This window comes from Mya arenaria, chromosome 6 (genome assembly GCF_026914265.1).
Source record: "Mya arenaria isolate MELC-2E11 chromosome 6, ASM2691426v1".
NCBI lineage: Eukaryota > Metazoa > Mollusca > Bivalvia > Myida > Myidae > Mya > Mya arenaria.
Window position 1 is genome coordinate 60,983,406 of NC_069127.1, and position 24,061 is coordinate 61,007,466.

The 24,061-nt window shown below is 32.9% G+C and overlaps 1 protein-coding gene across 1 annotated transcript in view; it reads right to left on the minus strand.

Moving 5' to 3' along the window:
* The window catches only part of LOC128237958 (E3 ubiquitin-protein ligase rnf213-alpha-like), a 60,372-nt gene that overhangs the window by 30,673 nt on the left and 5,638 nt on the right, over positions 1 to 24,061 (minus strand). The window contains exons 7-27 of the mRNA XM_052953533.1: positions 22,526 to 22,759; positions 22,234 to 22,381; positions 21,828 to 21,964; positions 19,132 to 19,206; positions 18,499 to 18,605; positions 18,110 to 18,251; positions 17,515 to 17,710; positions 16,270 to 16,510; positions 15,396 to 15,516; positions 12,912 to 13,104; positions 11,801 to 11,969; positions 7,951 to 8,060; positions 5,843 to 6,046; positions 5,483 to 5,629; positions 5,173 to 5,293; positions 4,668 to 4,909; positions 3,302 to 3,407; positions 2,164 to 2,274; positions 1,941 to 2,033; positions 1,166 to 1,306; positions 537 to 700 (exon numbers count right to left, since the gene is read on the minus strand). Of these exons, the coding sequence (XP_052809493.1) occupies positions 537 to 700; positions 1,166 to 1,306; positions 1,941 to 2,033; positions 2,164 to 2,274; positions 3,302 to 3,407; positions 4,668 to 4,909; positions 5,173 to 5,293; positions 5,483 to 5,629; positions 5,843 to 6,046; positions 7,951 to 8,060; positions 11,801 to 11,969; positions 12,912 to 13,104; positions 15,396 to 15,516; positions 16,270 to 16,510; positions 17,515 to 17,710; positions 18,110 to 18,251; positions 18,499 to 18,605; positions 19,132 to 19,206; positions 21,828 to 21,964; positions 22,234 to 22,381; positions 22,526 to 22,759 (3,202 nt within the window). The remainder of the gene's footprint in view (positions 1 to 536; positions 701 to 1,165; positions 1,307 to 1,940; positions 2,034 to 2,163; positions 2,275 to 3,301; positions 3,408 to 4,667; positions 4,910 to 5,172; positions 5,294 to 5,482; positions 5,630 to 5,842; positions 6,047 to 7,950; positions 8,061 to 11,800; positions 11,970 to 12,911; positions 13,105 to 15,395; positions 15,517 to 16,269; positions 16,511 to 17,514; positions 17,711 to 18,109; positions 18,252 to 18,498; positions 18,606 to 19,131; positions 19,207 to 21,827; positions 21,965 to 22,233; positions 22,382 to 22,525; positions 22,760 to 24,061) is intronic.

A 24,061-nucleotide genomic window follows, 5' to 3' on the forward strand; every position in this document is an offset into this window, starting at 1 on the left:
ATATATTTCCTTTTTCTAGCCCGATCAAGTTTGATCGCGCACGTAAGCAATCGTATTAGAGAATGGTATAATTGAATATTCATTATTTTTAATTCAATTAAACGCAATTACTATCGTTTTATTGACTAGATCCAGACGAAAGCTGTGCCTGCACCACCGCTTTTGAGTTTTATACAGTTTGCATCAATTAAGCTATTTAGTTATTTATTAGTGACATAGTAATGGCCACAGAAGAACGGTCTGACATTGATTTGTCTTATTTTTAAGATCAAAGGTCATTAACTCTTGTGTTCCTGCCTCTTTCCAGATAGATGTTACGCATGCATCCATGCACTATGATTATAAACATTTCACGCACTCAAAAATGTATATACACATTGCCACAGGAAGACGGACTCCGGATTGACGGCCTTACTAATGCACGGAAAGACTCTTCTGAAACCTTCGGCGAGGGGATAAATCAAATACGTACGAGAAGAACATATATAATCTGTTACTCTTTTTATAAAGAAGACTAGATTAAAAATTTTACTTACGCGTCTATTTCTGCTTTAATTGTGCCTGCATCGTTTGATAAAGCAAACGTATCTTTGAAGCAATGAGCAATTGAAGATCGAAATGTTGCTCGACTTGTCAGACATGCATGGTAGCACACACCAATAGCCAAAACAAGTGATCTCGTCATGTCACTGAGAGGACGCTTGGAAAATTGAATATCAGTGAAACATGTGATAAAATAAATATTGCATATGTAGTAATGTGTGTATGAATGATTTATCTCTCCAATACTATTCTCCTTAATTTTGAAAAATGAACACTACAATATAGCCTGAATATTTTATTCGGTGTAAAACGCAACCATTGCTATCCTTATTTATCCTATATTTAGGTGAACTATAAATAATGTTGCCGTTTATAGCTGCGTATTAATGCCTTTTTTATCGTAGTAAAACAATAAAAGTATAATGTGTGGAAAATCTTAAGCTTATATGGTAAAGAGTAAAATCCTTTATTTCATTTGCATGAGTAACGTGAATGCGAACATATCAAAGGTACAACAACAAAGGTAAAACAAACATGGAAGTACACATGTTTGATGCTGCAATTACAGTAGCTAGTATTGCTTCCAAACTTATATTATCCGTTGAGATAACATTTTACCTACCAATACTTCATTTGGGCTTTGTTGACTTTCTATGTGTTCGTTCATCATACGAAAGAGGCATTTTGGACCAGTCTCATAAAACCAGGCCATCACTTTCAATGTTCTCTCCACATCACGAAGTGACACGAAACTGCATTCATCCTATAACACGTTTAAATATGTGATTGGTCATACTTTTAACGGCCGCTTGTTATCAACATTTTTGAAAATCGAATGAACAATGAAAGCCATGCGTATCCTTTACAGTTAACTCAAAATACCTCTCGGTTATATGTATATAACAGGCAGGAATGAATTTTCCGAAGAAGTCCAAATGAGTGTCGGTCTGTGGCTGATTGCTCATTTGAATATCGCAAAAATCTAACCCCAGTATTGAAATTTCAAGGTTAATCAACGTCAACTTCTACTGATAATACTACTAAGATTACTACTTCAACAATAAAAACCTACAACTATTATTTCTAAAAATTATGTACAATACACCTATCTTCCGACGGGTTGTAAAAGCATTTTATCTTAGGAGTCATTTATCTACATTTCGAGTGCAATTAATTATACATAGTTTCTACGTATTTTTTGTAGCAACCACATCGTCAGCAAAACTGTATAAATTGTTGTCAAAGCAGACTTAAACTGCTGTTGGCTTTACAACCGAAGGAATAAATTAAATAAAACAGGTAGACACAATAACAGTTTTCGAGACAAAGCGTTAACCAGGCCGAAATGTGTACACTATTTCAAACTGCATTGAATTCAATGCTATTGTTTAAATTACCTCTTGCTGTCGCATGTACTGCTGACATGCGGAGAGAATTCTCCCTATGATAGCGACGTCTCGCTTTTGCAAGGGAATATTTTCGCTTGACAACTGAAAGTAAATATTTACAGAAATACGTGAACTGTCTAAACATCGTTTAAAGACAATATGTATTGTTAACATCACTGTACATTGTATGGGAGGTGCATTTGATTCAATCATGATAAAATATAATACAAACACGATGAAGGATCATTTGTCGAATGTAGGTTTCCTCATCAACCGAGTCAAGTTGACCAAAATCCCAAACAAACGGTAACAAGCTTCTTGGCAAAGGCTGCACCCGGTAGACCTACAGATGTAAACAGTGTATACAATAACCACAATAACGAAAAGGTATTGGATAATATATCTTCGGAGGGTAACATATAATGTAAAATAGTAAAATGCAGATCCTAGTCTTTACACATAGTATGTACACCGACAATTGAATACAATCAAGACAGATCATCCAAAAAGCGTTAGCGTTTCAATGGCACAGTAATCTAAACAATAAATAAACATGAGGTCAAATCACCGCGTTGTCAAATACGTTGTGAAGATTGCAAATTGTCGAGGGGAAGTTCATTTTCAGGAAAGTTAATCATGTTTACATATGAGTAGCGGATGAGATTGTCTTAACACTATTGACCTTTACATGAACCCCCAAAAAAGGTCAGCTACCGGTTAAGTCTTTTTACCGAGAAACTGACCTTTGACAGTCTGATCTAAAAAGGACCATCACCGGTCAAGTTCAATCAACGACTTAATGTTGATGGTCATAGATATAATAGTTCTTAAGTTATTAAGCAAGTAACGTTTTCATAAAACAGTTGACCGTTCCCTTTACCTTTGACCAACTGACCTCACATGTGCCATCAACTAGTCAGGTACACTATTTCACTACATTATCAAACCTTTTTCGCGTATTCGTACGGACGAAAAAGGGTATATCGACCTACTGACCGACAGCTCTGTATTCGATCCGATCACCAGATCGACCTCTCTACATTTATAACCTATACGCCCCATTTTTAATAGGTTGTTTAACAATAAACACTAACCACCTCCAAATCTATGAGGAACACTACTTTTTGGTGATCCATGAGGCTCAAATTATGTTCAAATGAATATCAAATTGATTTTTCATGACTCAATCTCGCAATTGTCACCAACGCTACAAATAAAGTGTTTTATGTCAGATTAAACACCCACAAACTACGATTGGTTATAAACCACTACGAACATTTCGTAACATTAATTTGTATACGCTTAAAAAATAATCCAAAATTTCAACATTTCTTTCAGAAATAGTTAATCATTTGTAATTTTTTACCTACCAGTTTCCTCATTGGAATTGTTCCTAGTTTGTCCGTTGTTTTCTCAGCGTCAACGTGATATCCAAGGCCTGCTTTCTCGAGCTTCTCAATCAAATCCTCAGAGTGTCTGTTTAGTTTATTACAAAATATTATATATATAGATACAAAGAAAGACTAGAACTGAGTTGAATTTATCCAAAAAGAGTTTATAAGAAACGTGGTTTTTGCAGCGTCATATTGAAAACCCAAGTATCCCCTGAACGTTTTTACGTAACCACTCATGTTACATATGTGAAAAGGCACCTGTAAGTAACACGTTTTCATATTGCCATCCAGAATCTAACTTTATGTGAAATCACTTCCTTAATTTCCATGTAGGGCCTTTAAAAAGAACTAGTTTGCAGAAAAAAATAGTATGGGGGATAGTTTTGAAAGGAAATGACCACACGTTAAAGTTAATGTGATGTATACAGCTGAATACGTTTGCATCCACTGTTAATGTGCAAAGCTTCATCCTTTTTGTGTTTGTTGAGTTATGTTTCATGCAAACTGTGCACAAAATCAACCTTGTTTAAAGTCAATTAAAGTACAGGAGAGTGTAGATTTCACGAGGGTTAATACCTATTATACCTAACTTCGCATTTTTTGTCTATCATTATATTCCGTTCAGCGAACTTTTTCCAGGTAGATTGTGAGATTTACTACTGGCATACTGTTTTTAAAGAAAGTCAACGAACACATAAATAAAACGTTAAAATCTCTGCGCTGTGCATAATTGTATCGCCTGAAAAATAATATACCATAACTACGCCCTAACTGCAATATTCAATAAAATAATCGTTCAAATCAAACCAACACTTTGAAAGGAGTGCTTTGGACACACACGTATACGAAATTGAAAATAAAAGGGTGTATTGCACAGTAGTTCAAAGTATTATTAACCTTGTAAACCACGTTTTATAAAAGTAAATTTTGTTATATATCTTTGTTTAAATAAATCGCACTGCAACCTTTAGAGTACAACTGATTTCCTTCGACATCCTTAAATACTGACTTAATTTGATTTGTTTATTTTGCGATGCTTTACAAATCAGATTGGACTCTTAACCGAAAAACAAACACAACCATTCTCATTTCAAGGAAATTATCGGGCTGTGTTCAGAACTATATTATGCCCCAAAAATGAATGAAACCACCAAAGTTATGTGTTGAATCTTCTACATACAATAAAATCAAAAGATATAAACAACAAAATCGAAAACCTTCTTTTGTTGTTTAATATATGTTTTATCTCAAAAAACGTACCGTAGCTTATTGCATTCAGTCTGGCTTAAGCGGCAATGTATGCTCCAGATTGATTAGAGTAAGAAAAAGTTGCAGTACTTACTTTCTGTAAGGATTGCATGCTGCAACAAATTTTAAATTCGGACAGTCGACTAGTTTATTTCCTGCAATTGCTCTGTCACACATGATTTCCTTAATAACACCTATGGCTTCAGTTGTATTCGCTTCGTCAAAAAACATCACTGTGTACATTTGTTGTCCATATTTTGTCAAGTTGGCTTGAGCTATTTTTTGGGCAAATTCCACTTTCTTTGCAATGGCTCCAGCAGTTGTTCCTCCATGAATCTGCGAATGATTTGTTATTGTTAATATTAAAAAACGACATACCGCGGCATAGTTAAAATGATATAGATATAAAACGATGTTTCATTCGCCACTTTAAGGTTTGATCTTAGATTACTGTGGGTAATGTACACTGGTGATTTCACGAAACTCGTTTGAAATAATGTAAAACTACAATGAAAACGGGCCAAATAAGATGGTATTAGTGTACGTGTTGTCTTTATGACAATAAATTACGAATACCATAGAAGTTCCTTATTGCCTACCTTTATTATAATCATGTTCTGTATCACTGAATCCAGGGGTCGTTGTAGCTTACACAAAAATTCGATCAACCTTGTTTTGCCACAACCTGTCTCCCCCATAACTATCACAGGAATGTTGCATCTATAACAATTTGCAACTGATACAAAAATCGAGGAATAAGTTGATATCATCAGCTTATTTTTGAACAGATAAGGGGTTAATTGCTTCTATAAACCTAAATTTTGAAATCATAGCCCCTTTTTAAGCTTGAATGAGTGTACTTTCTTTTTTTATATTTTCGACGTAACTACTGTTTCTTTCTGTACCTACCTGAAACGCATGTAAATTGCCAGCATTTTCTTCACATTGTCCGTCGTTAGTTCGTATGTAACATCAGGATCATTTGGTGTTGGTTTCCCGTTGATGAACGGAACATTAACGCCCATGACAAAACAAAGTCTCATGAGTTTTTCGGACCTGTTAAGATAATATTGCCCAGCAATTAGTTCCACAGAGCATTCGACCTTAGTTTTATTCTATATTTTATCTTATACGTTTTACAATTTTAAGGTTAATTTTACGGCAACTACTTAATACTGTTTCCGGTTGGACGGTTTATAGACGTTTAACTTCTGTTTTTATTAATAACATAGGGTGCTACCAGTAATAGATGCAAATATTTTCATGCACCTGTTTAGTGAGTCAAATTTATCATGCAGTTGAACTCCATTCCTCATAAGAGCGTCGTACAATTGTCGTGTTATGATCTTAGATCCCCCTTCAATCGTGCAACCCGTCTTAATATTTTCCAAGTCATAAGTCCTTCGATTTATTGAAAATCCTAAGAACGTAAACGACATTCGATCGGAGTTGATGAAAATATACGGATGCGGACTGAAAACGAAAACAAAGACACTTAATTAGTTCAGCAAACAATTTACAAACATTTAAATACTAAGGTTTTCTATTCGCATCGAAACGACTCCTATAAATACTCCAATATTACATAGGTAGCCTAGGTAATTTTACTGATTCAAAGGTAAGCGAATATTGAATGCATAAAAACATAATCGTAAACCTACACATTAAGTGGTGTTTTTATTAAGACAGAAGACCAGGAAACTAATAAGTGCAATAAAAATGTTTAGTTCAGTAAATACTATCCTAATTTATTGAGCAGAAACCCGTTGTTTAATGGTTCATAGCAACTTTGATCTTGACCCCCAACACGATACGTGCAATTCCAAGATACATCTCAGTATAAGCATGATACACATCAGTTTAACTACTTTACCTCTATCTTAAATTAAGTTATTGAGGGAAAACAACAAATTTTATTGAAAAGAGGTATGATATTACTTTTCCACTTTATAAAGAAATTTCTTAAACTATTTATACGGCATAACACATCTTAGTTTTGTTTTATAAAAACTCTATTAGAAATGGATGTCATTTTAATTTAACTATCAACGTTTGAATACAAAAAAACTCGTTTGAGTAATAGGAAAAAAACACATTGTAGAGTGAGCAATGTAGTTTAAATGCCCAGCAAATATTGCAAACTCGCTGAACGAGAAGTGAATATTTATATGAAAAACTACAGAATCAAATCCAATAGTCGAAAGTTTAAACATTAACCCCGTTTAATGGCACGCGTTCAACGCCAAGTTGATGTTTAGTGAACTGTTGCTACTGATAAATAGGTCCCTTACTTGTACAAACATTGTTCATGTTTATCTAGGATACTCTTACTACTTCGCTAAAAGTGACGCCTCCAAGACAATTGAACGTGAATCCGGCTGTTTGAACAGCGGCGTAGTCGGTGTCAATGACGCTATTTGTTTTATCAATGTTAAATACATTTTACTGTGATAAATTTTCATCAAACAGTAAACATGCGTCCTATTTGCACTATAAGATGTACAGTCAAACCTGGTTGAGCGGTCACCTGCTTTAAGGGGTCACCTGCTTTATCGGGCCACTCCGAATTCCCCCAATACGTTTGTACTATATAAATTACGTGCATTAAGCGGCCAACAGTTTAACGCGGCCGCGGCCACTAATATTTGTCCCCATGAAGCCATAAAAACATTAATAAGCGGCCACTAATCCCTTGTCACTGACTCTTCCGCAATGTTTGCCAATACACAGCTTTAATTAATACTGAAGTTGACGGAAAAGAACGACAGCCTCGGATATTTCCGTCGTCCAATGAAAATGCCTATAACATCACGCGATTACCATGCGTGTTTACTTATCGAGAGATCATGTTAAAACACATCGGCGAATGTTTTTTATAATTACGAAATTAACTGTCAAATACCGACAAAGAACGCCGGATATGATAATTACGAATTAACAGTTTGCACTGTCACTTGATGGTGTGAAACTAGTTACGATGTGTATTCATTTCCGTATTATTTTTCAAATTGCTCGGCTTTATACTTCTACGAACGGGGTGAGGTGGTGGTTAAGATACATTATCGACCTCTGTTTGAACAAAGCAAAAGTATCAGAAAGTCCAACCTCGACTAAGTGGCCACCTGTAGTAAGCAGCCACTTTTACCTTTTCCGAAAGGTGGCCACTTAGTACAGGTTTGACTGTATGCCGAAAATGTTGCGTTCATCAGAATATGAATGCAATTGAAAGGATATCTAAAGAAACGCAATATGATTGTATATATTGCTGTTTATGAAAAACAAGAAACATACAATCATGCCGATTTAACGAAGCATTCCAAATACTTATCATTAATACTATACTAAATTATCATAACTTTACGATGAAGTAATTGTACCTGCTTTCCCAAGTTCTTCTCATCTTGAATGCATCGACGTAATCGCTTTCTGACCTATTATCCTCCTCTTCAACTGCCTCACTGATTTTCAAAGAACGTGTAGAGAAATCCTTAAATATAAATTTCTTACTTTATAGATTCAAGATTCAAGATTCAAGATTTATTTACAGAGTATCCAGAAGGCCATAGCCCATGTGGACAAATATATATACAATATAGTGTCTTCAGGTGAGTCCATGCATACAAATAACAAAACTAGACAACCAAAAAATAACAATAAAAAAAACAACAACATAAGTATCAAATACACAAATACACCAACTTCATAAGTTCAGTAAATCAAAATATTTTATAATGCAATCTATTAATTAAATTAACGTGTCAATAACGTTATATGTTTAATCACAGATAAGTTGAAATAAATACATGTACATATATACAATAGTTGTTCTATAATGAGAGTTATGTTTGCAAAATATCTGCAACTCCCTATATCGGACAACCTATACAAAACGAAACCATAGGAAGCCTAAGGAAAATCATTTAAACTTTAAAATTCACTTTTGTAATAGTCATATCTGAATCAGGTAAGATTAGATAATGACTGTTAATGTAACAAAATTAAGAGAATCATTGTACATGAACACTGTGTGCAAATATTCAGTCTAGTAACAATACAGACAGAAAGTGTGTGTCGAAGTGAAAAGTTATATTTAATTAATACTTATAGATTAAAGCAATCATGCGTACTTTTAACAGCGTACTTATTTTGTTTCAGGTAGAGATACTTCACCAGAAGTATTTGCATACATCATTTATGCAACTATCACTTTCGAATTTGTTTTACTAAATAATAAAAGCTGAACACTCACTTATGTAACAGTACTTCTATGTAAAAGTATATCATACATGTTTGTTAAACAAGTAAATATTTATAACTAACTACACAATAGAAAACGTTACATGATAAACGGATAGATCACAATACACAGCAATAATTACGACGCATACATGTCAACTGATCTAACTAAAAATGCATTGTAAACATATATACTAAGATTTCTTAATATGTCTTCTTTATCAGATGTAATTAATTGGATAAACTTTTGCATGTTTGGTCTACGTCTATAAAATATTGGTATATATTTACGTCTTATATCAGAGTATAGGCCACATTCCAGAAGAAAGTGATATTCGTCTTCTAAGACTTGACATGTATTACATTTTCTCTCACCAACGGGTATTGGATTGGGTTTCGCCCATCTTCCACTCTCGATCATAAGTCTATGTGCAGATACACGTAATCTTGAAAAACTAAATCGAAACTTTTTAATACTGCATGAGATTAAGTAAGGTAGGAGTTTAAAACATGCTATATTGTTATAAAACAAAGCTCTACTATAGGCTTATAATCTTCCGTTCCAGTTTTGGATAAAATTATCATTTAGTCTCTGTTTAACATAAGCAAGAAATAATTTATCGTTCCCTACTTCTTGGAAGAGCCATACATCATAAAAACCGAATGAACTCAACAGATCTCGTAATAACGAGCACCAACTTTTCTTATAAGGGTACCTTTCACAGTCATTCAATAAAGTAAGATATATTTTCTTATTAAACTTATTATCACTTGTACGTCATAACTTAACCCAATACTTTATAATATTACTGTATCTAATTGTCTCATAGTTTACACGTTCAAGCTCACCATAAAGAAAATCATTCTGTGTACTTCTTTTAACACCCAACAATCTTTTACAAAATTGCATATGTATTCGCTCTATGGCGTTACCTTTGACAAAGCCCCAGACTTCACTACCATAATTTAGAATGGGCGAAATAAGTTTATCAAACAAATCTAACTTGTGTTTAATAGTAAGGTCCGTACATTTATACAAATACTTGTTCAAATTAAAAATTGCTTTTAAAGCTTGACCTGCAATTGTATTTTGGGCATCTGAAAATGAGCCCCCGGGAGTAAAAACTGTTCCCAGATAATTAAACTTATTAACAATCTGAATTTCTTTACCATTATAATAAAAATGAATATTTGCCGGGAGCCGTCCTCCCTTCCTAAAAACGATTTCTTTTGTTTTATCAGTATTCACAACTAATTTCCAACGTTCACAATATTCTGACAATAAATTAAGACTTTCTTGCAATCCCACAGCATTATTAGCAAACACAATGATATCATCAGCATATAGAATTAGAAAAAGTTTAAACGAATCAATATTGATACCATTAATACCCTTTTCATAGAAAATTGACTCTAAATCATTTAAAAACATCGAGAACAAGAAAGGCTATAAACATTCTCCTTGTCACCTATTACACATTCATATGTTCCACTCAACTGGTTACAATACTTTACTCTGGATTTCACTGATGAGTACATGGATTTACTTATACCAAAAACTTTTCCTCGTAGTCCTAACTTAATAAGATTACCCCCGAGATTATCCCTAACAACATAATTAAAGGCTTTAGTAAAATCGATGAATACACTATTATATATAACTGTATATGTTAATGGTGGACACCTGCTATAATACAACATTATTTGAAACAAAACATGAGTTAATACTTTTTGCTACTGAGCCTGTTTCTGCTACTTTTTGCATAAATATTAATAGGTTGGGTCCGTAATGCAAAGTCAAATTTCAATTAAGTACTTTAAACGTGCCTTAGGGAATGCAAATTGATGTCATGAAATCGCCTGAATATCTAAACAATATAGTAGAAATGTAATTTAACGATGGCCATGGTCGATTAAAAAATTTACCCGTTGTTCTAGGAATGCATACAGGAACTTTTAATCAGTATATAACTAGCATAAATAACAAAGAAATATGTAAACATATGGCAAAGGTTTCAATCTGCAGCAGAATTTAACCAAGGATCAATTCATTACACCGGGTTATAGAATCATTCTAACTTATTGAGAGGTATTTGATGACTTAATTAACACTATTCGTACTTGTAGCAGAATTTGTTAACACTATAAGGGAAATATTCAATTGTTTCGATTATTTTTAACGCAGGTTGTGAGTGTTTTAGGACAATGATTTTACTAAATGTCGATGATATACCTTAACAATGATTTGTTAAAACATTCATCGCTATTAGGTAGCGGTGCAATAGAAAATAACCAAGTTTAACCTATAAGAATACGCTCTGTAGCGTTTACTCTTTGTTTTCGTCTTCTATAACTTCTATATCGGAACTTTAACAAGTAGAAAGGCCGCAATGCGGATCAATAACAACTTACTTAACATGCAAGCTATTTTTGGACGTTTTCCTTAAACACATTCTGCAAAAAATATACGCAACCTTCCTGATCTAAATAATACATCTCGCGCTTTAGCGCTAATCTTTATACACATATGTATATGTACACATGTGTTTGGAAACTACTGGAAATGTTTAAAATGTACCAATTTATAGATCCTTGTCGATATCAAAAACATATGTTTAAGATTATTAGATATGAAAAGATATTAAATTGTCGAAGATGTGTAGACTTTTGCGATTTGGTTCACCACTTACAGAATATGCGCTGCGACACAACACTAATACAAAACAAATCAGATTGAAAATAAGAGTTCTCGTTAGCCTTCACTGAGAACAAGGCAGACGGATGCCATTAACGTTTACTTGTCTGACGTAGGCGACAAAATTTACACTTTAAACTTGTATACCTAGATGGTTACGTATTGTCGCATTCTAGTGAACTACATAAGCAGCAGAAATGAAAGAAGGAAGAAACAATGAATTCAAAACAACTGAAAACTGAGTATATGTAAGTAAAGCTTTGACTCCCGTGAGTTTTAAAGAGGAAAAAACTAACCCTTGACATGTGCACCATGAACCGAAGTGCGAATTGTCCAAATCCAGGCAAATCTGATGACGCTGATGCTGAAGTGAATTGGTTGTTTTCTAGATCTACTAGTTGTGTGTTTAGAAACCACACAAAGTTGTGAAGTTCTGCCCATGACGGATTTTCAACTCCGCAGTGTCTGCAAAAACGTAAATCAACAACGTTTAGTACTATTTGTTTTATCTTTTTGTATACATTTATAAATAATCTTTTTTATTTAAACGCTAAACGCTCGTTTACCTTTGGAAGCGCTAGTAATTGTTTACTTTGTTTTCACCGATCGTTCTAAAACGGTAACCTAAACTTTTTTATTGTACTCATTTTAATATTAACGCTGTGTGTTTCTCGTTTGGTGTATGTTAGATCTTCATCATTGTACCTTGAACCAAAACGATGGCTAAATGTTGCGTTCATGATTTTGTCTCTGTAGTTTCAGTTATTTATATGATATACTTCTACGATTTGGATCATTTTGCGAATGCTCATTTCTGCCCCGCTAATACTTAAACAAAAAAACCATCACAGTGTTTCAAACACGTTTAAAAATTACAAAATGATTGGGGCAAATATGAATTGATACATTTCTTTTTTACCAAAGAATTAAAAACATCTTGAGTTAAATACTTACAAGCGGCAAACAAATGCATTTTGCCATTGAATATGAACTTAAGAACCTTTTTGTAATTATTCGTTGTGTATTGGTAGTGGCTACATTTTTAATCAGCCTTCCTTTTTTCGCCTACGTTAAGCATTTCACATACAAAGTATTTGGTTTAAATATTTTTGTGTTAGGATATAAGCCCCAACATTTAATGTCTCTATCAATAACCTCAAAATTAACCCAAAATGGTTATTTTTTTAACTAAAACCTACTTTTTATTACATATTTATTAAGTACGAACCTAAATAAAACACACTATGTATAAATTAGCCTTTTATGATGTTTACATAAATTTTGATAATGAGACAGATTTTAACAAAAAAAAATGTTTCTGATCTGAAAATATAGCTTCTTGAACTTTGACTTAGAACAGATATAGTACTTAATTTAGATGACAAGCTATACTTTAATTATAATTACCTGATCAGTGTTTCTAAGCATTTTTGTCTTTCTTTGCATGTATCTTCGTATAACCCTGTCGCCATGATCGAGCAGCCACCACCAAACGCAATATTTTCTTTATTGTCCAATTTACTCAAATAGCGATAGGGGCGTTGAAACACCTCACTATGAAACTTTTCCTTATCGAAGAGAAGATCTGATTGCTGATAGCCTGAAAATGCACATTTTCGATATGCAAATCATAAAACGCTATTAAGTTATGATTGCCATGTGGTGCGTTTGTTAATATTTTATCACAAACTACAAGTGCTATAAAATGCCACAGTTTATAATTCTTTTGGAAACATCAATATTATTTCGTTTACTGAATAACTACTTGATGTGTGATATACCATTGGGAGGAACTCCAGCGTACACTTGCAAGCATTCCGATGGGGGGCGACAAACGATGTCGGGAAGAATACGAAACATCTCGTGGATGCATTGGCATTCTCCTTTCTTCAAAACAAGATCATAGCGATGCTCGATACTTAGTCTTGATAAAGTAAACGACTATCAATATATTTATTATTTATCGCAATCTAAATTTTAAACGTTGTGCTTAATTAAAAACTGGAAAAGCACATACACATTTGATTTTACATGTAGTATAGCAGATGCACATTTCATTTAAGAACGCACGCGTATAAAAACACATTGCAGCAATTTAAACAAAAATTAATATTGTCTCAATATATTCACGAACTAGTATAGTTTAATAGGATAACATTGTTTAAACTCTTCGCTTCAGGACACAGTTCTATTTTAAAACAGTTTGCCAAATTCACTGTACGAAGAGTGAAAATAGACTAGCAATACACTGAACAAAAAGAAATTAGTCCTTTTAACAAAAGAACAAGTTTCCTTAAAACAGTCTAAGAATGACTGAAAAGTGAGTACCAAATATTGGCGAGGCAACTTCAGAATAGTATTGTTAATAAAGACGAGACAACAGTACTTATAATGCTCAAATTAAAATGTAAAATTCGTTGTCAACATTTGGAATAAACTGTGCAAAAGGAATTCTATTTTAGTAACAACTTTTGTTCATTACATGAAATACCTTTTAAGAAATGAGAAAAAAATAATCCTTTTTTCTATAGTGATACGCTTAATGTATTTACATGTTTGAAAGTACGGCTGTCGTGCCAAACCCTGGAGCATTTTGAATAGGCGGCGTCGTAGCTCATATAGTTACATAATTGTTTGATATTACCTACCTTTAAATTGAAGGAAAGAAACAAATATATTATTTTTTTCAGTCAATCTCCATTTTCTTGTACTTTTCAAAATTTATATTTAGAACATTATTGTCACTGAACTTTAATTTTCCGTAATTATGTTTCTGTTAAATTCTCTTAAACGCCAATGTATTCCGCATTGGTTTAATTGTTTTAACATTGCTCGAATCGTGAATATATTAACATTTCATTTATTTCAATAAGCTACAATTAAAACTGTCAACGTAAACATCTTTAAAGCTATAGTGTGTTTCAAATTTGTAAATTATTCTTCTGTACATGTTTAATTATCTATTCCGCCAGTTTAGGTTTTGGGATCATTGCCTTGTCGTTAAATTATAATTTTGATAGTATGTTGCACATAAACATACAGGATTTCTTACTGGAATCATACTTTTTCGTCGTATCTATCTCATAGAAATAAAAGTTGACAATATAAAAAGTTGTTCAGTGTATAGTTTGTTACAAACAATCAATATGGATGTGATTTTCGTGAAAGGTCAGATACTGTAGTATTTGTTTATAACTAGTCACATATTAACCCAAAGGCAAAAGAACTCGCAAATAGCCGTTGTCACTTGACAGCTAACACAACAGTTGCTTACGACAATACCGTTCTTGAAACATCTTAGTATGTTGTGTAAATCCAAAACTCGTTCATAATGTCAAGACAACCTCATATTTTGTATTTTTCAGTAGATATATTTTATTCTAAAATGAACTGATTTAAAATTTGCATAAACATTTTACTGTCGTGTAAATTTTGCAGAGAAAACAAACTGGATCAAATGTTTAAGACTGGTTTAAACCTTCATTAAACTCCCTTTTTTCGCTTGAACCAATTTATGAATAAATACCTTAGTGTATATTAAATCAGTAAATGCTGTATTTCGTCATTATGTGTAACTCGCTGCATTTCTTTAAGGCCCTATGCCTCTACCTCAGTTGTATAATTGAAAGGCATTTTATAATATCAAATCATAATATAATTATCTTAAGCTAAGTATATATTAATTCAATGAATCTCGCATTTGACAAAAGCTGATAGGTAAAAATAACTCGACTCTGTTTCATCTGTTGAAACCAGTATTGGTGTCCATTACTACGGATAATGTAAAGGTAGCCCGACAACATTTTGGTTGCAATGCGGACACCAATACTACTATATCACTTTCACCCTTAAATCACTCTTATCATGATTTACGAGATGCAAATGACTTACATTCCCATCCGAATCCAATACTTTGCGTAGAGATGGCAACGATTCTATCAAATATAGATCGTTCAGAGAACGGCGCCATACTAAGCCTTTCCGATTTGTTAGGCAGTTCAGTATTAGAAGACTGAAGAGGAGGTTGTCTAATCCTTCTTGCACCTATTTAAAATAAACCAAACCTAATGACCTGGATCAACAAACAACCAATGTACAAATGTGGATAATATTTGATCGTCAAGCCGCAGTGTAAAATTCTTAAATCAATGACACGTAAATGAACATGTCATAGTGTTGATGTGTTACCAAATTTTAAAGCCTCAATGGAGCTATAATGTAAAAAGCGAAAAAATATTACACTTACTATAACAGGAATTTGCTGTTCTTCGTAAAAATGTCAGACACGTATACACCTGCTGTTTGTGATATGTACCAGTATTCAATAAAATCGTGCCTAAACTGTGAAAGAATTTTAATTTTCCGCCTGTCATATAGTCACTAGTGCAATATTCATAACTATCAGGGGGCAGTAGACAAATGGTTCACTCGTGACGAAGTCAAGGCGAACACCAGAACACTTCATTGTGACAGTATTAATCGAGAACAAGTATCAGATCAGTCACTTTCAAAACATAGACCGAGTTCGTTTCAAAATCACTCAAATATCTACAGGTATAAAATAAACTTACGTTTAATCGCATCACTCTGATACAAATTGGCCGTGGGTCTTAATGTTCGACACTTGTACACTTAAATGTTAGCATGTCTACCAGAACAATCTTTGAAGCTGCCACCTGCCAGTCAAACCGACGACATACCAACTCTTTGACAATTTCAATATACCCCATTCGAATAGTATTTGTGGAAGCTTAATAACACTCACCTCAGGGTAAACATCCAAATGGAAAATATTAGTTGTGCTTCTTTCAGGACATGTTGTATTCTGGAGCAATTGTTCTGATATTGCAAAGCTGTTAACTGCCTTCTCTTGCAAAGGAATTGTTATTCTCCTAGAGTCTGTGTCACTGCGCTTTTTCAGAGTTGCTAATTGTGAAGTAAGTCTCTCGGCATACAGAGACTTTCCCATGCCAGCTCTGGTTGATTTAACCACCCACACAGTTGATCTAAATAATTAAAAATAACACATTTTATTTTTATACACTAAGCTTTTGTTATAAATATAACTAAGGGCTGCACTGTACATAAGACGTAAGAACACTTCTGGAATACTTCTTAAACAGGTATACGTACGTTTTTGTATCATCACATCACGATATCTGTACAGTGAATATGTTTAAGATATACAATAGCACAAAAAAGTATTTGACAACCACCAAGAACAAGTCTAAGGTGAAATTTCGCAAAATATATAAAACTTAAACTTGCTTATGTACATTCACAATCAAGTGTATTTCAACATTATGTTTTTATATACATTGGCAAGGCAACACCTAGTTATTTAACAATTACCTCGAATTTAGCTTAGCTCAACCTCGCATACGTATTTGTCTTTTAAACACTTTTGGGGTGTTTTTCTAAAAGATATCAGGAGAAACCAAACACCGCGCACTTAATTTATATACCCTGAACTTACAATAGACATTAATGCATTTGAAAACCAACGCTTATAGTTTATAAGTAAGCGCAAGATATAGGAGTAGATAACAACTTGATAATAAATTGTATCATTCTAAACCATTAATGTCCAGTGTTCATGATATTTGCCATGTTAAAAATAAACGTCCCCGCGTTATTTCGAACATGAAATGGTATACGGTATCGGAAACAATTGAATATACTTAAATGTTTGTAATATTAAAGACAAATACCTCGTGTGATTTGAGACTGAAGGGTCACTTTCCAAATGTATCGATTTGTTTTATGAAGATAATAAACGTCCCTAAAATGACCCACTAAAACATATTAAAAATACCTAATACAATACGCCATCAAGCACTTTTAAGGAAATGAGAAAATCCAAAAATAATTTTATTTTCATATATTCATCACTTTCTCTTTATATTTTACTCATATGGCTATTTGTTTTGCTCGCTTGCCATATTTTAGCGATGTTCATGGCATCAACTGGGAGTGAAATAATTAAAACTTTAAACCGGAAGTGGCATACCTATGACGATGCAAAGCAGCCGCAGGATCAAAGTCTTGCAATTCATCATTTTCGAGTTTTGTCAATAGATAGTCTTGTAATGACGATATATCCACCGCATCTCTAGTTCTTGTATACTTCCCAAGTGAAGATACTAAGTTTGATCGGTATTCACTTCCAGATGCACATATGACAACGAATTTGTAGAAACCTTTGTCTAAATGTTTATTACAATAGTTAGTGTTATTTGATTAATCATAATAAAAATACTCTTTTTACAAAACTTGTATTATATTCCATATACTAAGCACGCACCACACGATACAAAATAAAACCTGTCCATTTTATGATTACTTAACCATTGATCATAACAATCTTTTGAAATGCTTTTGTCGGTTTTACTACAAACTACTTATAACTATATCGAACAATGTTTCAAAACATAGTAATAAATACACGCTTATGTAAAATTGTGGGAATATGTTTTTAAAGTTAAACAGTATGATATATTGCCAGAAGTATAGATATTGAAGAACTAGAACCTGGAATTCCGAATGTAAAAAACATAATGTCATTATAAAGTTATAATCAAAGTGCAACAGTGTAAGTGTTTTACCCTCTCGCCCTTGTTCGTCTAGATGTTTTTCGACATATTGTTCCGCTAATTCAGCAACATCATAGTTCAGTTTCTCAACATTTACGAGACAATGTATTTTCTGATCGTCACCACTAAAAACACGGCGGAGAAATATGTCCATCTGAAATTTGGAAAGGAAGTGATATTTAAGGAAAGTAAAATGTATTTTTTTTAACTTTCTTCATTCTATGATTTGCATTTAATAAGTGTGACTATGTACATATTATGATATATTCTATTTTGTCAACAAACTGTTTAATTCATATTGACAATAATGACTACTTGTGGCTTTTTTCGCGTCTTTTCAAATGAAATGCATTTCATAAACCGATTTCATACTTAATGTACAACGATAAAGAAGTGCTTGCCTCGTCAGTGGAAGTTTGAGAAGAGCATTGTAACACTTCATCAGAAAGCGGCAGCGGTTGATCGTCATTGTGTTTATAAAGTGACAAACACGTCTGCAACACCTCATCTGTATGAAACATAAAATACAGTGTTCGTTTGGAATTTCTATTGGACCTCTCTCTTTTGTAAAAGTAAAAGAAACTCGTAGTATTATGGTTTTGACAAGTTTATTTATGGCGTTAACTTTTCTACATATTGGATAGCAGGAGAGTGTATACAGTGTAATAAAATTAGCGGTTTATTCCGCTTTAAACAATTGATATATAACATATCTGTGTTCAGAAACTATTTGGGATGTGTGGAGCGCGTATAGACAATTATACTCAACTAACGTTATCACTTTGCGTTTTATTGTTGGAAAGGCTAAACTGAAAGTTCTCCCACCCCAACTGTGTCATGCGAAAATGATTTATTTTAGAAATTGCAAGGCCCTACATAATAAAATCAATCAATGTTGGTCGGACGAACACTGTCATTTTTAAAACTTCAAATTGTCACAAAACTCAGCAAAAGATATCAGCAAAACAATTCAAAAAGTAAATGTCGGATACTTGTTTAATTTGTTCCTGGAATTCAGACACATTTATACCAACCTTCTTGGCAAACAAATAAGTTTGGTTCTCCTTCTCTCAGATTAGGTGTAAAAGATCTCCGTACGTTCCTTTCATCTGGAAAAAGTTAATATCAAGTTTCAAGAATTACAAACTATGACAGACGAATATATCGATTTACCTACAAGTGTGTTTTATATGTAAACGAAAATTCAAACAAATACACATGAACCTATTTAACAATCAATTACTAGAAGATGTGAAAGAATGCGTTCCTAAGGAATCAATTACAAACAAATAAATATTCTACGTATTTAAAATCCGAAACAGTAGCCTGTTTACACGAATCAAGTATGATGTAAACATATACGTTTATACTTTTATATTATTGGGCTGTGTTTTACTCTAAGTTTAATTTGACTCTATAATTCTTTCCAGATATGTCTTAAATATAGGAATAGTTGTCGACCGGACAAGACTTTTTGCCATAAGAATCCAATAGGCATATTACGTCAATAATCGAATGACCCCTATACATATCACACTATGAGCAGAAATGCGTTTTACGAAGAGACATTCATGTACAATACATGTTTTTAAAATGTTTTATGTATATCTTTAAAAGGCACACAAACGAATGGACTCCATAAGTAGTTTACCTTAGACATAAACTCATACATGAAGACATATTCAAAATGTTATCTTGTTTGTCATTTATCGGTATGTAAGCACACGCATTTTTTTACGGTTTTGTGTACACGTGTATTTTTTGAGGGGAAACTTTGCCTAGAAAACATTGTTTACAGTAAAAAGTTTATGTTTGTTAAGCCGTTTAAAGAACAATGTAATAAATATTGGACTTGAATTTACTTTCGTAGAAATGCATTTTCTGTTAAATATTGTTAGAGTAATGTTTCATATCGCATGTGTTGTTGCGAATTCTCTGCTTGTGGAAACGTCATTTATGTTTTAGGTATTTTCTGAAAAACATCGTCAATTTATGTGTAATATAATCCCTATACAATTATTGCTATTAGCGAGCGCATATATGTGTTTATTGTGTTGCTATGTAAATTTTGATCAATATTTGCATTACTAAGCTTCGTTCTAAATAAAACATGTCCTTTATTAACATATGCTAGCAGCTGACATGCCCGGTTGGCAGACAAAATGAGACGGACTTACTGGTTGTTAGTAAAGCACAAATATAAAACTAGGAAATACATCATAAAATCGAGCCAAGCGATTAAAGGTTTTACGTCAGTTCGTATAGTACTGTACAATAAGGTACAGAAGCATGTTTCTAAGTTATTTTTCTTACATTTTCGTTTGACAGCAGACTTTGAATATACATTGCCTAAATAATAATTTGAAAAAACATGAGACGTTTTAAATAATTTTGACGTACTTTATTAGCAATTATGTATAAGAAGAAAGTTTCCCTGTACTATCCTGGTGTAATTTTCACTATTGTTATAATTCAGTGTGCATTGGTATTGAATACAAATTAACAATATATGGTACCCCTAATGATGTATTGGCCCTTCTTGTTTATACATGATACCAAATACATGGCAGTACAAAGTAATTGCATAATATTAATATGTATTAAGAGAGATCGCAAACATTTCTGATTATATAAATCTATTTATATTCCGTCCAATAAAGTTGAATTTATCAATTTTCTAAAGTGTTAAAACGGAACAGTTCAAACCAGCTGGTAGTAAAGAGGTACAACAAGTACAAGTAATGCTAATTTAATTGTTATTTGCATGTTGTAAAAGTATAATAATTTCAACGATTTTTTAAAAGAAAAAACGTTTACATATTATCAAAAACTCTTTTTTATTATTTGTGTTTACCAATTGTCTAAGTTAATATATGTTAAATTGTCTGTAAAATATGGTTTATGTATTTCTAACGATTATATAAAAATATTACACTGAAATAAAAAAAATCAACTAGTAGCTTCATTTTGGGCTTTCCTTCCATTGACTGATTTTCCATGAAAGAAACCATTTTAACTGGTCATCATTGGGTTATTGTTCTAAACTTGATAAGTAAATATAATATCGCCGTACCGTTCTGGCACTTACGCGAGGTCGATTACGAGCAGGTGTGTTTCCTGCCGTGTTATTTGGAGCGGCCAAACGATTACGTAAGTTTGTAAGCGAAATATGCCTATCCTGACGTAACGTCGTTTCACGCGGCCGTCGAACGTGGGAGATATGCCACGGTGCCGTGCATTGCGAATTTTGTATGTAATCGACGAATGGTTTTCTCATTACCCCGAAATGCCGGGCTACATGTGTGGCAGTTGCTTCTGCCTCAAGTTGGCCTATATCGCGCACTCGCTGCTCATTTGAAAGCTTCATTTTATAATCAAAATCAATATTTTCTTCAAATATTCTGATGGCTTCCGATTGGGATATCGTAAGACAAGAGGAAAAGGTAAATTATTTTATCCATTTGATCAGAATACTGTATACATAAGGGGAAACGAGAAAAACGTCGCCGGTAGAGTATCTCCATTGTTAGGGCGCAGACGACTATCGAAACTCAGAAACCGGTTTGAAATACACGCGGTATAAAGTAGGCAAACTTTCAAGGTCTTAACTTCACGCGTTTAAAATATATTATGGAAACCCATACCGGACACGACTTTTGGCCATTAGTATAGATGTGTTTGGATAACGTCTTGCGTAAACTTTCGAAAAAAAAATATTTCAAATATTTACCTTTTATTTGAAGATTTTTCAAGACTATTCCAAGGTGATCAAGGCTTAGAAAATCTTTAATGCTTGATGAGATTGAACCAAGGAAATGTGTCCACAGGTCTTCGAGGCTGTTAATCAGTGGGGCCGATCCAGTTTCTCTGTAAAAAAAAAGGAAACTTGAAAACGGTATTATTTGTGTCTTCTTGAGAATTTAAGGCGTTACTGTGAAGAATATACAGTAAGGACAACAAAAAATGCAAATTATAAGCAACCCACTTGAGTTGCCCTTGGCAAACATAATTGTTGTTTCGGTTAAGCTTAAAATCGATATACACCATGAGAAGTTAAAAAGCTTCACAGGAAGTCTTAAGGCACAGATAACGTTAATCCTTTTTTTTTTTTTATAGTTTTTGCCAATTCGACATACCTTTTATCTCTTGCATGAGATAGTTTTTCATTTATGGACGCCATTAATGAACTACCAGAGTGCAAAAATGTTGTTTTCAGAGAACCCGTGTCATTTCCTTTCTGAAAGTCTGTGATCCTTTCTCGCTCTTCCATACACCACATCATTGCTGAAAACGACGCAATCGTCAATACTATTAGATCACTGTCAGTGATTATCTGCTGGCTCAAAGAGTTCAACTAGATGATTTGTTTATATTTCCAAATATAATCGTTGCAAAGAAATAATTTATAGATATGTTTATATTCCTTACCGTTAGTAATGTCTGCATTTACAATGTCCTCATTGCTGACGTGTGCCAGAGATCTTTCAGCTAAATCCACTTCTATGCACATTTCGTCAAGTTTCTTGAGAAATTCCAATCTCTTCTGAGCATCTATTTCGCTTTGACTTTTATTTGCCAATAACCTTTCTTTTTCTGCTTTTTGTTCCTCAGCAATTTCCAGCACCTTTCGTTTCGCCTTTGTCATAGAGTCAATGATATCATCTTCAAAAAAGCAATACTTTTTAAGGTATACTTGTTTATCAAAGAAATAATCATTGTTAAATTGTAATTCTTATATGTATGATTAAAACGTGCAATGCTTTTATTTTTTCAATACTAAATTATTGAAACATTATGCTTTAAACTGAATATTCAAACACAGAATACAAAATAAGTTATTGATCGATGTTATTATTTAACAATATTCGCATCTTTGTGAAAAACCTAACATCATGATTGATTTAAACCGCAGCCCTTTGATAGATATTGCAGTTTTCGTCCTGTTAAATTCATTAAGACAACACATCTATTCACCCTAATTCATGCACAAAATGAAAAAGGGCGTTATTGATAAAAAAAATACAATTCAGAGACGAAAATGGTATATTAAAAAACATCATATACAAGTTTATCACATACTTAAAATCCACATAGTGCCATTAAATGAAGTAATGATTATGCTCATAGATCGTTGGATTCAGTGTTTTTGTTGTCACTTTATCAAATTATCTATAGATAAATTGTAAAATTGGTTAAGTAAGTACTTTAACTTACATATATGCCTTAACGAAATCCATTACTAATTACATAAACAGCGGTGGTTTCATTTTGCTACTGAGCTTGTTTCTAAAGCTTTTCCCATAAATATTAACATAAACTACATTTCAAAATGTCTAACATAAATAAAAAAAAAATCAAAGATTTTGTACAAAAAACATTTACAATTAAACATATAATCAAAAATTCATTTTTATTGTTTGTGTTTACCAGCTGTTCAAGTTGATATATGTCTGGATGTCTGTTGAAATATGGTTTATATATTGCTTACGTTCATATAAGAAGAATAACACGCGAACCAAAAAGTCCAGCACCTAGTTACATGTTTGGCAATATATTTCATTGACTGGTTTTCTATCAAAGTAGCCGTTTTAATTGGTAGCCTTTGGGTTATTGTTCTAAACTTGATAAATGAATATCAATATAACGCAAAAAAAATCAAGCAATGCAAATAATATAATAATTTATTCACAAAACATTAACTCTTAAAATAAAAACTGTCATGAATTTTGTTTAGACAAACTTCCGACATAAACACTACAATAGAATTTAAGCAATTTGTGAATTGAATGAAATGTATGGTTTAATAATAGGACTAAAGTCTTTAAAACATTAGACACTGTTTTACAGTTTCTTTATTGTTATCAGCGGGTTACATATAAGCTTTTGATATCTTAAACATTTTTATTTATGTTAATTATGTTATGTCTACACAAACTATGTAAATATTTAATATGTTGATACATG